The 12,540-nt window shown below is 45.2% G+C and overlaps 1 protein-coding gene and 1 long non-coding RNA gene across 2 annotated transcripts in view; one reads left to right on the top strand and one right to left on the bottom strand.

The window, feature by feature from the left end:
• The window catches only part of LOC310634413, a 486,982-nt gene that overhangs the window by 199,260 nt on the left and 275,182 nt on the right, over positions 1 to 12,540 (top strand). The window lies entirely within an intron of this gene.
• PPP1R1A (protein phosphatase 1 regulatory inhibitor subunit 1A) overlaps positions 3,434 to 12,540 on the bottom strand; it is a 94,585-nt gene continuing 85,478 nt past the window's right edge. The window contains exons 6-7 of the mRNA XM_083352771.1: positions 6,899 to 7,025; positions 3,434 to 3,579 (exon numbers count right to left, since the gene is read on the bottom strand). Of these exons, the coding sequence (XP_083208897.1) occupies positions 3,576 to 3,579; positions 6,899 to 7,025 (131 nt within the window). The 3' untranslated portion in view covers positions 3,434 to 3,575. The remainder of the gene's footprint in view (positions 3,580 to 6,898; positions 7,026 to 12,540) is intronic.

The raw sequence follows: 12,540 nt of genomic DNA, 5'->3' as shown, positions 1-12,540 counted from the left end.
ATTAAATCCCTTCTTGGAAATTCTTCTCTAATTTTCAAGGGAAGTTGCAGTGAAATTGTGAGGCAGATTGTGGTCTCTTGGTTTCCCACTTAAGTGACATCTTTACTTAATGATAGAACATAAAACTGAATTGGAAAGGACTGTGGAGGTCTTCTAGTCCGACCCCTCTGCTCAGACAGGAGACCCCCATATCATTCTGAGTAAATGGCTGTTCAATCTCTTCTTGAAAACCTCCAGTGATGAAGCACTCACAACTTCCAGAGATAAGCCATTTCACTGCTTTAATTGTTCTTACATAGTGCTGCTGGTCCCAATTGTTACTAAATGAGGATTACCTGTAAATTTTCTGTGAATGGATTACACATTTTTAATACCACCTCCACAAAATTACAAGGCTCTTTTGGCTAAGATGGGGGCGGGGGTGGGGTGGGGAAATCTCTGACCCTCCAGATGCTACAAGTCCCATCTGTCCCACCCATCATAATCAGCTGTGAGTTGAAAGTTCAGAAATATGTGACCTGCAATTGTGATTACCCAGGTTTAGATCTTTCTAGAAGCCATTGGGTGACTTCACCCTGCTTTATTTGAGGGTAAAGGAGAGGGCTGTATTAATATTGCCTTGAAAAGTGAAAGTGAAGTCTTCTCTTCCTGTTCCATGATCCAGAGCACCACACCCAGTTCTGCCCTTATAGCCTAATCCTATACATGTTTTTCAGGAAGCATTTGAACATGCACTGAATGTGGAGATTTCTTTTACAGGAAAGTGTACTCAGATGATCTTGGGAGTTGCACAATCAAGTCAATGGGGAATGCTAGACGACTTTTGAAATCATCCAGGGGACAGCTGCCATATGCACTTATTGAGCTTCAAGATGGCAATAAGGAATTTTGTATTTCCAATAGCTGCATATAAAACTGGGGACATCATGAACAGACAACTCTGGGCAATGATCGCTCGATAGATTCCCTCAGATGGAGCTTTCGAATGCTTTTTGTTGCATGTTTTTCATTTCTTGCAGCCCAAGTTTAGCATAAGCTTCCTCTTGGAAGTGTGTGCTCTTTGTAGGGAATCTTCTGATCACAGGATTTATAATCAGGGCAGAATCAGTAGTATCAACGTTTGGGACCAGGACCCAGTCTTGTAGATGAAGAGAAAGGGTTATTAATTGAATGTTGATGCCGAATGACTGTATCCATGTGGATTTAAACACTACACAAACCACATTGGCAAAGCCAGTGACTGAGGACTCGCAAAGCAAGCAAAGATGACCCATTTAATAAAGAAGCAGGATTCACAGGTGGGGGAGTCAGGATGCAGAGTCCAACATTGTAGTCCAGATACATAAAACCAATTCAGAGATACAGCAATGTAGGACTAAGGACACTCCCAAACAGGCATTTTGCTCAGATGGCAGCCACCTCATCATCCGGGATGGGACTATTTTGCGAACCGTAATATAAGAAAAGCCCCCTCCCCAAACGTCATCGACCAACTACATGTAGTCTACTTCTCATCTAGGCTATGTTCAACTAGTTCCTTTATTAAGACGTGACAGCCTTGAATGTATTTCGTATTGAATGAATTGGGGGGGGGGCTTCCGATGCTGTCAAACGTCCATTTCTAGCAGCCCGATCAAAGGGGGAAGAGAGGCTGCAAAGTGCAGCTCAACATCATTGGAAGGGCTGCTGGTCTTTCACTTTTAAAAGTTTAAAAACACTGGTCGTACATCTAAAACGAGAAGGGGGAAATCAGCAGCTATTGCAAACACTCCTTATCGTTATTTTTTTTTCCAAAAAAAAAAAAGTATCCCAGCACTCATGATCTTGTAAATACTTGCATGGCAACTCTCGGGAGGGTTTTTGCACATAACGTGCAACGGAGGCCTGTAGGTGTGACAGCAGAAATGCTGGTTTGTTCTCGGAAGGCACTGCTTGGATGGTACTGTTGGGTGTACCTCCACTAGAAGGGGAATCGAGAGGCTTCAGAAAGGACCACGGCTGCCCAGTTTTCCTTAACTAATAAGGAGGCAGGATTCAGCAGAATAGGACTGGATCCAAGAGATGGGCCTGGAGACAGCTAAAGGGGCCCTGCCCCGCAACACCAGAAGAGGAAATTCTCTTATTCAGGTCCAGGTTGGTAACTGTATGGCCCACTTGTGAGTATACTGGGGCCATACTGAGAGCTTCCCAGGTGGGCTTGGCTCTTTTCAATGAAGGTTTTACACCATGCATCCCGAAGCAACGTGTCCCATCTCCAAATCCTTGGCTTCCCACGGCTTTGCTGACAGTTCCTGGAGCCAGAGGTGTATTCTGCCCACACGAACACACATGCAGAAACTCCCAGACTCCTTCTACTCCTCTTCCAGCTGTTGGAGTGGCCAGGTGAGGCCCAGTGCCACGACAAGAATCACGTTGTCTCTTCACTCGAATAGAGGGAAAGGGTTGCTTTTGTGGTGTGAAGCACAGCTGCACAAGGTCTTCTGCATACGAGCATGCAGTCCGTCTCGTTATCACCCTACATCTGCTGCACGCACTCCCGCTGCCTTGCGATGCGTGCTCGGAGGGAGCTATAAGAGGCCCCAGCATACCTAAAAGTTATGCTAGAGCAGAAAGCAAATACAAGGTCCAGAAAACGGTAGACAGCTATCAAAATATCACACAGTGTAGAAAACAAGGCCTAGAGAAACCTTCCCCTGACCAGATTTTTGGCCACATAGACTGCAAACCTGGGGAGATGAAATCTCAAGCAACTTTGGAGGGCGATAGCTTTGGACAGGAAAAAACTGGCCGAAGGAGTAAAATATTACAGAAAATTCTCTCCCTTCTATTCAACAGCAGAGGGGAGAAAAGGTGAACGATATCTAATGTTGGCAAGGAGAAACTTCTAATGATTGTCTACGGTACAACACAAAGAGTGGCACGCCAGGAGGTAGAATTCCTGTTTCTTTTTTCACACTTAACACAGAGTGGGCCAAAGGCAGGGGAATGCACAGCAGGAAATTCAGTCAGGGCCTCCCCCTTGGAATCTACAGTAGTCTAGCTTTAGGCTGAAGCTCACCTTCCCAGCTGGTCTGCCTTCACAGGTGCTAGATTACCATTCTCATTACCTCTGTCCAGCGTGGCTGGGAGTGACAGAGATCATAATCCAACCAGGTGGAGAATTGCCTGAAGGCCTTTATCAGCCTCACAGCAGCTGCTTGGGAGATCTAGGCCGCCACCCAGGGCCAAGAGCAGAGGCTTTTCCATCTCTGCCTAGTGCTCTAAGCTAAATCCCTACTACTGTCTGACCACAAAACCCAAAAGGGTGAAAGTGCTTTTTCACTTAAAAAAAATAAGATGGGACCATTACAGATATATGACCAAGTTATTGAAATCTTTAAAAAAAAACACAATCATTTAAAAAAGGAGGGAGGGAGGGAGGGAGGGAGGGAGGGAGGGAAGGAAGGAAGGAAGGAAGGAAGGAAGGAAGGAAGGAAGGAAGGAAGGAAGGAAGGAAGGAAGGAAGGGCTGTGTGATATTTCTCAGGTATGCATGAGCCCTGTGTCCAGCTGTAACTCTGTGCCTCCAGCGGAGAATCACCTGTAGAGGAAAGGATGACAACAAAAGAGAGAAGAAGTTACAGACAGGCTCTTTGCAACAAAACCACAGGAATTTACTGAAAAGGGAGGGGGCATTTTCAGGACGACACATTCCAAACCAAGCCATGTTTTTAGGTAGACTTCTGCTTGTTCCCTGGGCTGACTAAAAGGTATGACCAAAGTCTCCCTTGGCTTGTGCGATCTGCATAGAATCTGTTCCCCCATTGGTAGAACGCCAAACAGAGAGGATGGATGGATGGACAGCAAACAGGTAGAAGCTCCCGCTGCTCCAACAGACAGGTATGGGGAGGAAACTCTTCTTCTGCCTGCAGCCCACCCTCTCCACTGACCCACTCTCAATAGTCAACCTTACGTGTATATTTTAAGCTGTCAATTGCTGCCTAGAGGGATGAATCAATCCGCTTGCTCAGAGATGAACCCATTGATTATATCTAAGGTCAGGGATGTTTTTTGTCATAGAACGCCCAGAACGGAGTTACGGCACCCTTTTTGGATGGAACCTTGTAGGGTAGGCAAGGTGGGTTTTATGACGTGTGAGTTCCGACACTTTTTTTTTTAACAAAAAAAGCACTGTCTAAGGTGTATCCAATAAGACTGCCATCTCTTGTTCCTTTTCTTCAAGACAGGAGTCTTCAAACTTGGCCCTTTTATGACTTGTGGACTTCAACCCCCAGTATTCCTCAGCCAGGCACGGCTGGCTGAGGAATTCTGGGAGTTGAAGCCCACAAGTCATAAAAGGGCCAAGTTTGCAGTCCCCTGCCTCAAGAGATCAGAGGGTTGCCCTGAATTTCACTGGCATCTTCGAGCCAGCTTTATTGCTGCTCCCCCAAGGATTCTGGGAGAGTTTTATGCGACGTATGCTGCTTTAGGTTGGGTATCGGGTTGGAAGGGCCCCATGAAAGGCCTCCTATGAAGCCCACTTCTCTAACCCCTCCCTTGCATTTGAGAAATAAGCCAGTTTCAGTTCGGATTAGGCTCAGCTCTGAGCCTAGCAGAAGGATGTTCACTGGCTTGATTGGAGCTGAACTAATCCAAGCTGAAAGGAGAACTGACTGCCACAATCATGGGTGTTCCCCAAAGGAAAATGATGCATCTTTTGCTGGCTGACGCATAGCAAGTTCAGGATTTTATTCTTTCCAAGCTTGCAGGTGTCAATTTCCTGCCCTGCATCCAAAGAATGCAGAAGCCCTGGTATTTGCAGGGCTAGTTTAGAAGTAAACAAGCAGGAGATAATACTGTAATTATTATGAAGAGCCAGGACTGTTTCAGTTCGATTCACTGCCCACCAAGACACGATTTTGGATTTATTCAATCGCGGGGACCATTTTTGCAACTGGATTTCTGAAAATGTATCAAGAACTTAACTTGGTAGGGTTTTGCCCTATGGTTTGACTCCTTTGTGCATGACTGACCACAATTTTGTCGCACTGCTGGCTGCTCAACCTATGAAAGCATAAACTGAATCATTATAGAGCCAGCAAAAGCTTGTTGAAGCCTTTTGGCTGCTAGCCAGCAAAACACCTTTCCATAAAAGGGGAGAGTGTGAAACTGGGGGTGGAGGGTGGTAGATTAACAATTTTCCAAGAAAAGTGACTGATTGCCGGGAGGGAAATATTTTCTATTTCTTTAAGCTCCGTAATATTCATTTATTCCTGTAAGATGTAGTCAGTCAGTGTAAGATAAGAGAGTGGCTACACAATATGACTCTTCTACCAGCATCCTGGTAGAAGAGTATCCTAACGTGATTGCAATGTAATTATCACTCTCTGTTAGCCATCATACAGACTTTCCTTGCTGTGGGTGCCAAGGAGTCTGTCAAAACCTTTGCTCCTTTCCCCCCCGCCCCCCGAGTTCTCATGAGCATGCCAGGTTCAGAAGTTAACATCGTGAATTTCCTTGGTACCAGATTGCAAAGAGAATGGATTTTACTCCTCCTCCTAAGTAAATGGGTGCTGCTACTGCTAAAGTCGGTACTATCTGGGGCAGGAAGAGGATTGATATACTAAGCCAGACATGTCAAACACAAGGCCCGGGGGCCAGATCCGGCCCGCAGAGTGGTTTCATCTGGCCCACGAAGCCATCCTGGAAACAGTGAGGGAACGGCCCCCACTGCATTGGCCCTGGCCCAGAGACCCTCCTTTTGCCAGAGACCCTCAGATCTGTCCCACTCCTGCCCAGGCCCCCCATAGGCACCCTTGATGCGAACGATGTAGAGCTGGCCACGCCCACCCAGTAGGCCATACGCACTCTAGCCACACCCACCCAGTAGGCCACGCCCACCCTGGCCATACCCAGCCGGCCCCTTGAGGGCAACCGCAATGCTGATGCGGCCCTCAGTGAAATTGAGCTTGACACCCCTGTTACTAAGCCAAAGAGAAATTGCTTTGTGCAAAGAATCTGTGCAGCTGTGAACAGTCCATCCCATCGTTTTAAGATGACTTTCCAAAATAAATAAATAAATATGAAGACCAATATGAATAGCGAAACACGGCAGGAGGTTGTCATTGGCTGGAATCAAAGAAAATATGGAGGTTTAGCTCAAGAAGAGCCCACAGAAGCGGCCAAATATCTGAGAAGCAACAGTCACGAGTCGGCACTGAAAAGCTGAATTTTCTCAAAAGTGGGATTTTTGTCTCTGTGTTTCTGTGGAATAAGATGCTCAGTTTATTTTCATCTCCATGTCTTTGGACAAAAGAGCTGCTGTTTTCAAGGTTTCAAGAAACACGTTGGGAAAATAGGCAGAATAGTTTTAGAAAAGACCAGATGCTTTCTTTTTGGCCCATTCAATTCGGCACTAAGGCTGAATTAAGCCATTATGCATTTTGTTTTTAATTTAACGAGCTGGGTAAATCAGGGAGGATGGTCAATGGTTAAACTATGGTTAGTTTTAAGATAGTATACCACAGTTCCAGACTGAACTCTTGTTGGCTTACTACGTGACACTTTGGCTTAGTGGGATACGTACATGAGAATGCTTTGTTTGTCAACTCCTGGCTTATTCCTGCTTGCTAATCAGAGATACAAGTCAAGACTGATTGATTGATTATTAATTATGTGATTATGGGCCATTAAGTAATTTCTGACTCTTGGCCACCGCATCGATTTTCTCCATGATCAAGTCAAGAGTTAGGGATGTCCCGTCCTCAGCGTTTGGCAGATCAGCCTGCAATTATTTTGTTCATGTGGAAGAATAGTTTGTTCAACAACAACAACAACAACAACAAACAAACATAGTTTAGTGAAATGTCTGAATGTAACCACCCTCACCCACCTCCACCCTGATACATGATCATACGTACTCCTTGGGCAGCTTGTCCTTTTCCACGGAGTTCTCCGGTGATATATGAATCCCTTGTTTTTCTGAGCACAAGTAAGACCTTGTTTTGTCAGAGCTCTCTGCACCGCAAGCTTCTGTGACTCTTCCCTCTGTTCAAAACAACAACAACAAAAATTGCTCCAAAAAAATCCATGGGGAGATCAGCAGAAAAGGGCGGTGGGTGGTGGGGGTAATTTTTCTTTCATTTGCAAGGGATCAGGAGAAGGGGAGAAACCGGAAAATGGCAATCTTGGTAGATAATACGAAAGGATATAGAATTCAAAGAAAGAAAGAAAAAAATATCCAAGACAAGACCAGAAGGCTGTCAAGACAAGAGTTCCTGGGGAATCTCTCCAAAACTAGGTCACTGAGAAAAGAAATGCCAAATGAGATGTACCGTTAATAAGCAGGCAATGTTACGCATAACATCCTGGGCAGGTATGTATAGATGGATTCCGGATGGCTTGTAGCTGTCGAAAGGGGATTGGGCAAGACAGCAATTAAAACCCGTCACTAGTGGGCTGTGACCGTCAATCCCCATCCCTAAATTGATTGAGGAGGCAGCCCTACAAGTAACTGGAAATAAACCAAAAGAAATCAATCCACACCTGCTCATGGATGCTCAGACTTTGAGCGGGATGCACCCTCTTCATGTATGTCAATGGGCCGAGGCAGCTTCAGGCGTGTGCACCTTTATGAGGCTGCCCCCTTCCCCCCAAAAAGAGCAAGGAGAAGAATCTGGGAGCACTTCAAGAGTGCGAATGCTAACAAAACAAATCAGAAAAGCATCCTCGTGCTCCTAATTAAATCTACCGTGTAACATTATATATTAAAAGTATCTAGGTCAGAGGTTCCCAATCAGGAGTGTTTGCACCCCCTGGGGTGTGAGACGATATTCCAGGGGGTGTGAACACTTGGGTTTTCAAAATTATAGGGCAGTGATGGCAAACCTTTTAGAGACCGAGTGCCCAAACTGCAACCCAAAACACACTTATTTATCGCAAAGTGCCAGGGCCGCATCAGCATTGTGGTGCTCGGGGGGGGGGGCAGGGAGGCACCTCTGAGTGCTGCCTCTGGCATGCAAAAACCGGGGGCGCAAAAATGGCTAGTGAGTATCACGCAGGAACTCGCCCCGCCCCATTTGCAGCATGTGTGTGCTCACGGCCCCGTGCGCGCATGCACGCATGCAAAATGCATCCCCCTCCCTTTTCTTCCAGTCCACCAATTGACAATGGTTGGTGACCTCTGCTCCACCACCTCTACTCAAGCTTGTTAGTTGGCCCTTTGCCTCCTTTGTGCTGGGCGGGGCTCCTGCTCTGGGCGGCCGTGGTGGCCTGATGGACCTGCTGCTGGCAGCAGTAGCATGCGTGCCAACAGAGAGGGCTCTGAGTGCTGCCTCTGGTACGCATGCCATAGGTTTGCCACCACTGTTATAGGGTATATGCATAATTTGTTGCCATTATTTCGAGCTTTTTTTAAGGGGTGTGAGAATATATCAGAAGCGTTCTAGGGGTGCAGGGTATAGAAAAGGTTGGGAACCACTGATCTAGATGCTGCCTTTCAGAACAAAAGGTGGCTTACAACAGAGACGTCTGTATACATTAGCAGAATAATTGACTTCCCATACTCAGCAGAGAGATCAGAGTCCCAAATAATCCAGTATTACAGTTCCTCTAGGGAGAAATGTTTCAGTGGGTAGAGCTTTCCAACTTTGAAAAGAAAGAGCAGAGAGTAAAACTGGTGGTGTTTTTTTTTTAAATTAAATTGTGCATGAAAGGAGTCCCTGTTTAAAATAAAGTTTTTGATCTTTGTTTCTTTCTTTGTAGATATGGGTTAGGACGCTGAGCTTGTCGATCAGAAGGTCGGCAGTTTGGCGGGTCGAATCCCGAGTGCCGCGTAACAGAGTAAGCGCCTGTTACTCGTCCCAGCTTCTGCCAACCTAGCAGTTCGAAAGCACATAAAAATGCAAGTAGAAAAATAGGGACCACTACGGTGGGAAGGTAACAGCGTTCCGTGCGCCTTTGGCGTCTAGTCATGCTGGGCACATGACCACGGAGATGTCCTCGGTCAAGCGCTGGCTCTTCAGCTTTGAAACGGATATGAGCACCAGCCCCTAGAGTCGGAAATGACTAGCACACATGTGCGGGGGAACCTTTACCTTTTCTAATACTAGTATGCTAGTAGTACTAGTGGTGATCGTTATATTTCAACCTAAGCATTTATACACTCATTTGTGCGTCTTTCCGCCTATCCGCTGCAGAGCTGCAATTTATAAAGGACTTCTCTGCTCCTCCCTAGTTTACCAAATCCTTGGATGGGGAAAGGAAACAGAGGGAAGAGGTGGGGGAGGAATCGAGGCTAAATGTTCTTTAAGTATACCTGCTTTGGGGGTGACTTTGCATTTTTGCTGGCTGCAAAAACCAGGGTTTTACGCTTTTATCAGGACTCCTGTGCCAAAGTAGCAAGGGTGCCAATCAGTTTGGGGAAAGAAAACAAAAAAGCCCCTAAGACACATGCTTCTGTAAGCAAGAAGATAAATGGCTGCAGCTTGCATTTTTACACCATTTGAGAAACAAGAGGACTTTCCCATTTTCTGCCTCTCTTGCGCCTGTGCCAGTGCAACAGAAAACCTTGCTAAGAGCACGGGTGCTATAAAATTGCTTGCCTTCTTTCCGTATGGGCTCCTTGTACGAAGAGCTGTGTTTTTTTTAATTAGCCGTTTCCTTACAACTACTTCTCCTTAGGTACTGCTGCAGTTGTCGCTTTTCCCTGACGGTTCTCTGGGATTAGCAGTGGGACCTGAAGAACAGGTGAGAGCTCTTCAGCCCAGCCCGTCAGCTTCCTCCCAATCCAACTTGCACCTATGTCCTTGGTGCTCTCTGAGCTTCCTTGCTGAGCGCTGATGATGCTACCTAGCTAGGGTAACGAAACGTCTGCAAGAAAACGAGCAAGCTCAGAGAGCACCAAGGGCCCCTCATTTCCACCCTGAGCTACAAATTTTCTCCTCCATTGGTATTTGTGCCAATCGTTGTTGCAAGAGGGAAGCAGATATGCCAGGTTGGTCTTGCAGGAGAATCCCCACAAAGATTCTAGGCTCAGAAGGGGGGAAAGTCCACGTGTGGATGCCCCCATATTAGTGGAACTAGTTTGAAGGAAAATTGCCATGATTTGTTTTGGGAAAGCCGTGCGGCTTGCTTTCTGTTTGTGAAAATTTGGGATAGGAGCTGTAGATGAAAGGATGATGCATAAAGCTTGAATAAATCTGAATAAAAAAAGAGTGCACTGATCTGGATCAGTGGAGCGAGTGATGGACAATAGACCTAGAAGCTATGGGAGAGCTGAACTAGGAGGTTTTTCTTTTTTAAACCACGTTAAGAGGGAGAGGAAAAATAAGAAATGTAGTGATAGACGAGGTGCAACTATTAAGGTATCTGCAGTAAATCTCTACACTTATTTCCTGGAGTTGCTCTGTAAGCAACACCATAAGGCCCAAATGCCAGTCTTCTTATTTTTAACTGAATGGCAACATCTCTGAACTTCTTTTATTCTATTGCAAAAAAGCAATGTGCTAATCTTTATAGGAGACTTTCATTTTTGTGTTTTCTTTTACTGTATGCAGCTAACATTTTCTGACCCAGACTGTGTTCTGCAGAGCCAGCCCAATTTTTTTCCTGCCTCAAGCAAATCAACATTTTACACTCTCTGCCTTATGTCTCGTAGCCTAACTGCAGAATGCTGTCACATTAAATTATAAGAATCAACATGATTACTAGTTTCTTATTTGCATTTCTGACCTTATAATGGATTTGTACAATCTTGTGCTGCAGGCTTTTTAATCTAGATTAAATCTTTCTGCTACATTTTTTGGCAACCATCATTCACATCAATTAGATTCCCCATGTTGCCCATTCATCCACATGGCAGTGTAGAAAAAAAATTATCCATCTTTCCTACCACTCCTTAAAGTCTCTTCATTTGCAATTCAGTCATCCAGAATTTGTTGAGTTCTAAATTAAAATGGTCTGCCTAAGCCTTTGAAGAGAGCCAGCTTAGTGTATTGGTTAAGGCACCAGGCTAGAAACCAAAAGACTGTAAGTTCTAGTCCTGCCTTAGACATGAAGCCAGCTGGGTGACCTTGGGCCAGTCACTTGCTCTCAGCCCTGGAAAGCAGGCAAGGGCAAACAATGTTTGAAAAACCTTGTGAAGAAAACTGCAGAGACCTGTCCAGGCACTGACCAAGAGTTAAGACTAATTCAAAGGGACATTTTTTTAAAAAAAAAAGTTCTTGATTCATCTAGAGGTGCAGAAGCAAGATGCACAGACTACAGGAAAAATGCATTTGCCTCAGTATGCGCAGCAACCTACTCACCCACCTACTCATCCACTGTAATGACATTGCATCAATCTGGTGTGACCAAAGTGCTGGATGGATCCAGGCTCAAATCCCACTCAGTCATGAATCCCATTTAATGTCTAATCCACTTCACAGGGTCATTTTTAACAATAAAACTGAATGGGAAGGAAGTGCCATATATACTTCCTGGAGAAAAGGAGAACACAAATGCAAGCCCTAATCAATGAATGAATGAATGAATGAATAAAACAAACGTACTCTCTCCTTTTCTCATGCATACACCACTTTTCAGTGCTGAAAGTAAATTTAATCATTTCAAAAAGTAAAATGATCACAAACCCTGATCAATTCTTTTTGTTCGAGTAGGTGTTTCTATATATGAATTGTGGGTGACTGAAAGAAATACAGCGGCGCCTGATTACATCCTGAGAAATGCAAGCAAGTATTGAGTGTCTGCAAACTGCTGACTTTCCGCCAATGATGTGCTTTCTTCAAAGATGTGGGTCTCTTACAAGATGCGTGAATAGCTGGGGCAGACACCCCTAGGTTACTGATGCACCAGAAAGTTACTTAGCCTGCCTCTATGACTGGATAAGCCCAGACTGTATTCTTTCAGTGACTGATATTTCTCCCTGAACTTCAACTTCTTTCCCCTTTGAAAGGTCAAAGGATGTGCTGCTCTGGTGGTGCAGTGGCTAAAGTGCAGTATTGCAGGCAATCTCTGCCCACAGTCTGGAGTTTGATCCTGATGGGGCTCAAGGTTGACTCAGCCTTCCATCCTTCCAAGGTTGATACAAAGAGAACCCAGATTGTTGGGGACAATATGCAAAGAATGCTAACATTGTAAACCAGCCAAAGAGTTGCTGTAAAGCACTGTGGGGGTGGGGTGGGTGTATAAACCTAGAAGCTATTGGTGTGCTATTGCTCTTGCTGCTGCTGCGATTGTTTGATGCTCACCATCCAGGGACACCACAATTGATTTGTGCTTCTTAGATTGTAAGCCGCCCTGAGTCTTCGGAGAAGGGCGGGATATAAATGGGATAAAAACAAAACAAAACAATCTCATGCTGTGAGAATTTGGTAAGGGATTCCAGGCTGATTAAAAAATAATAATTCTTAATGCATTATTTATTGGGATAGCAACGGATCAAAATCTTCCCCTCTTGGGGGCAAATACCTGGGACGATGGATGAGCTTAGAATAGCTTGAATTTACCCACAAATGTATAGCCCAAAACAACCTAGTTATCACATTAGCCTTTGGCCACTAGA

This window comes from Vipera ursinii, assembly GCF_947247035.1.
Source record: "Vipera ursinii genome assembly, chromosome: 2".
NCBI lineage: Eukaryota > Metazoa > Chordata > Lepidosauria > Squamata > Viperidae > Vipera > Vipera ursinii.
This window is presented reverse-complemented; position numbering and strand designations above follow the sequence as displayed.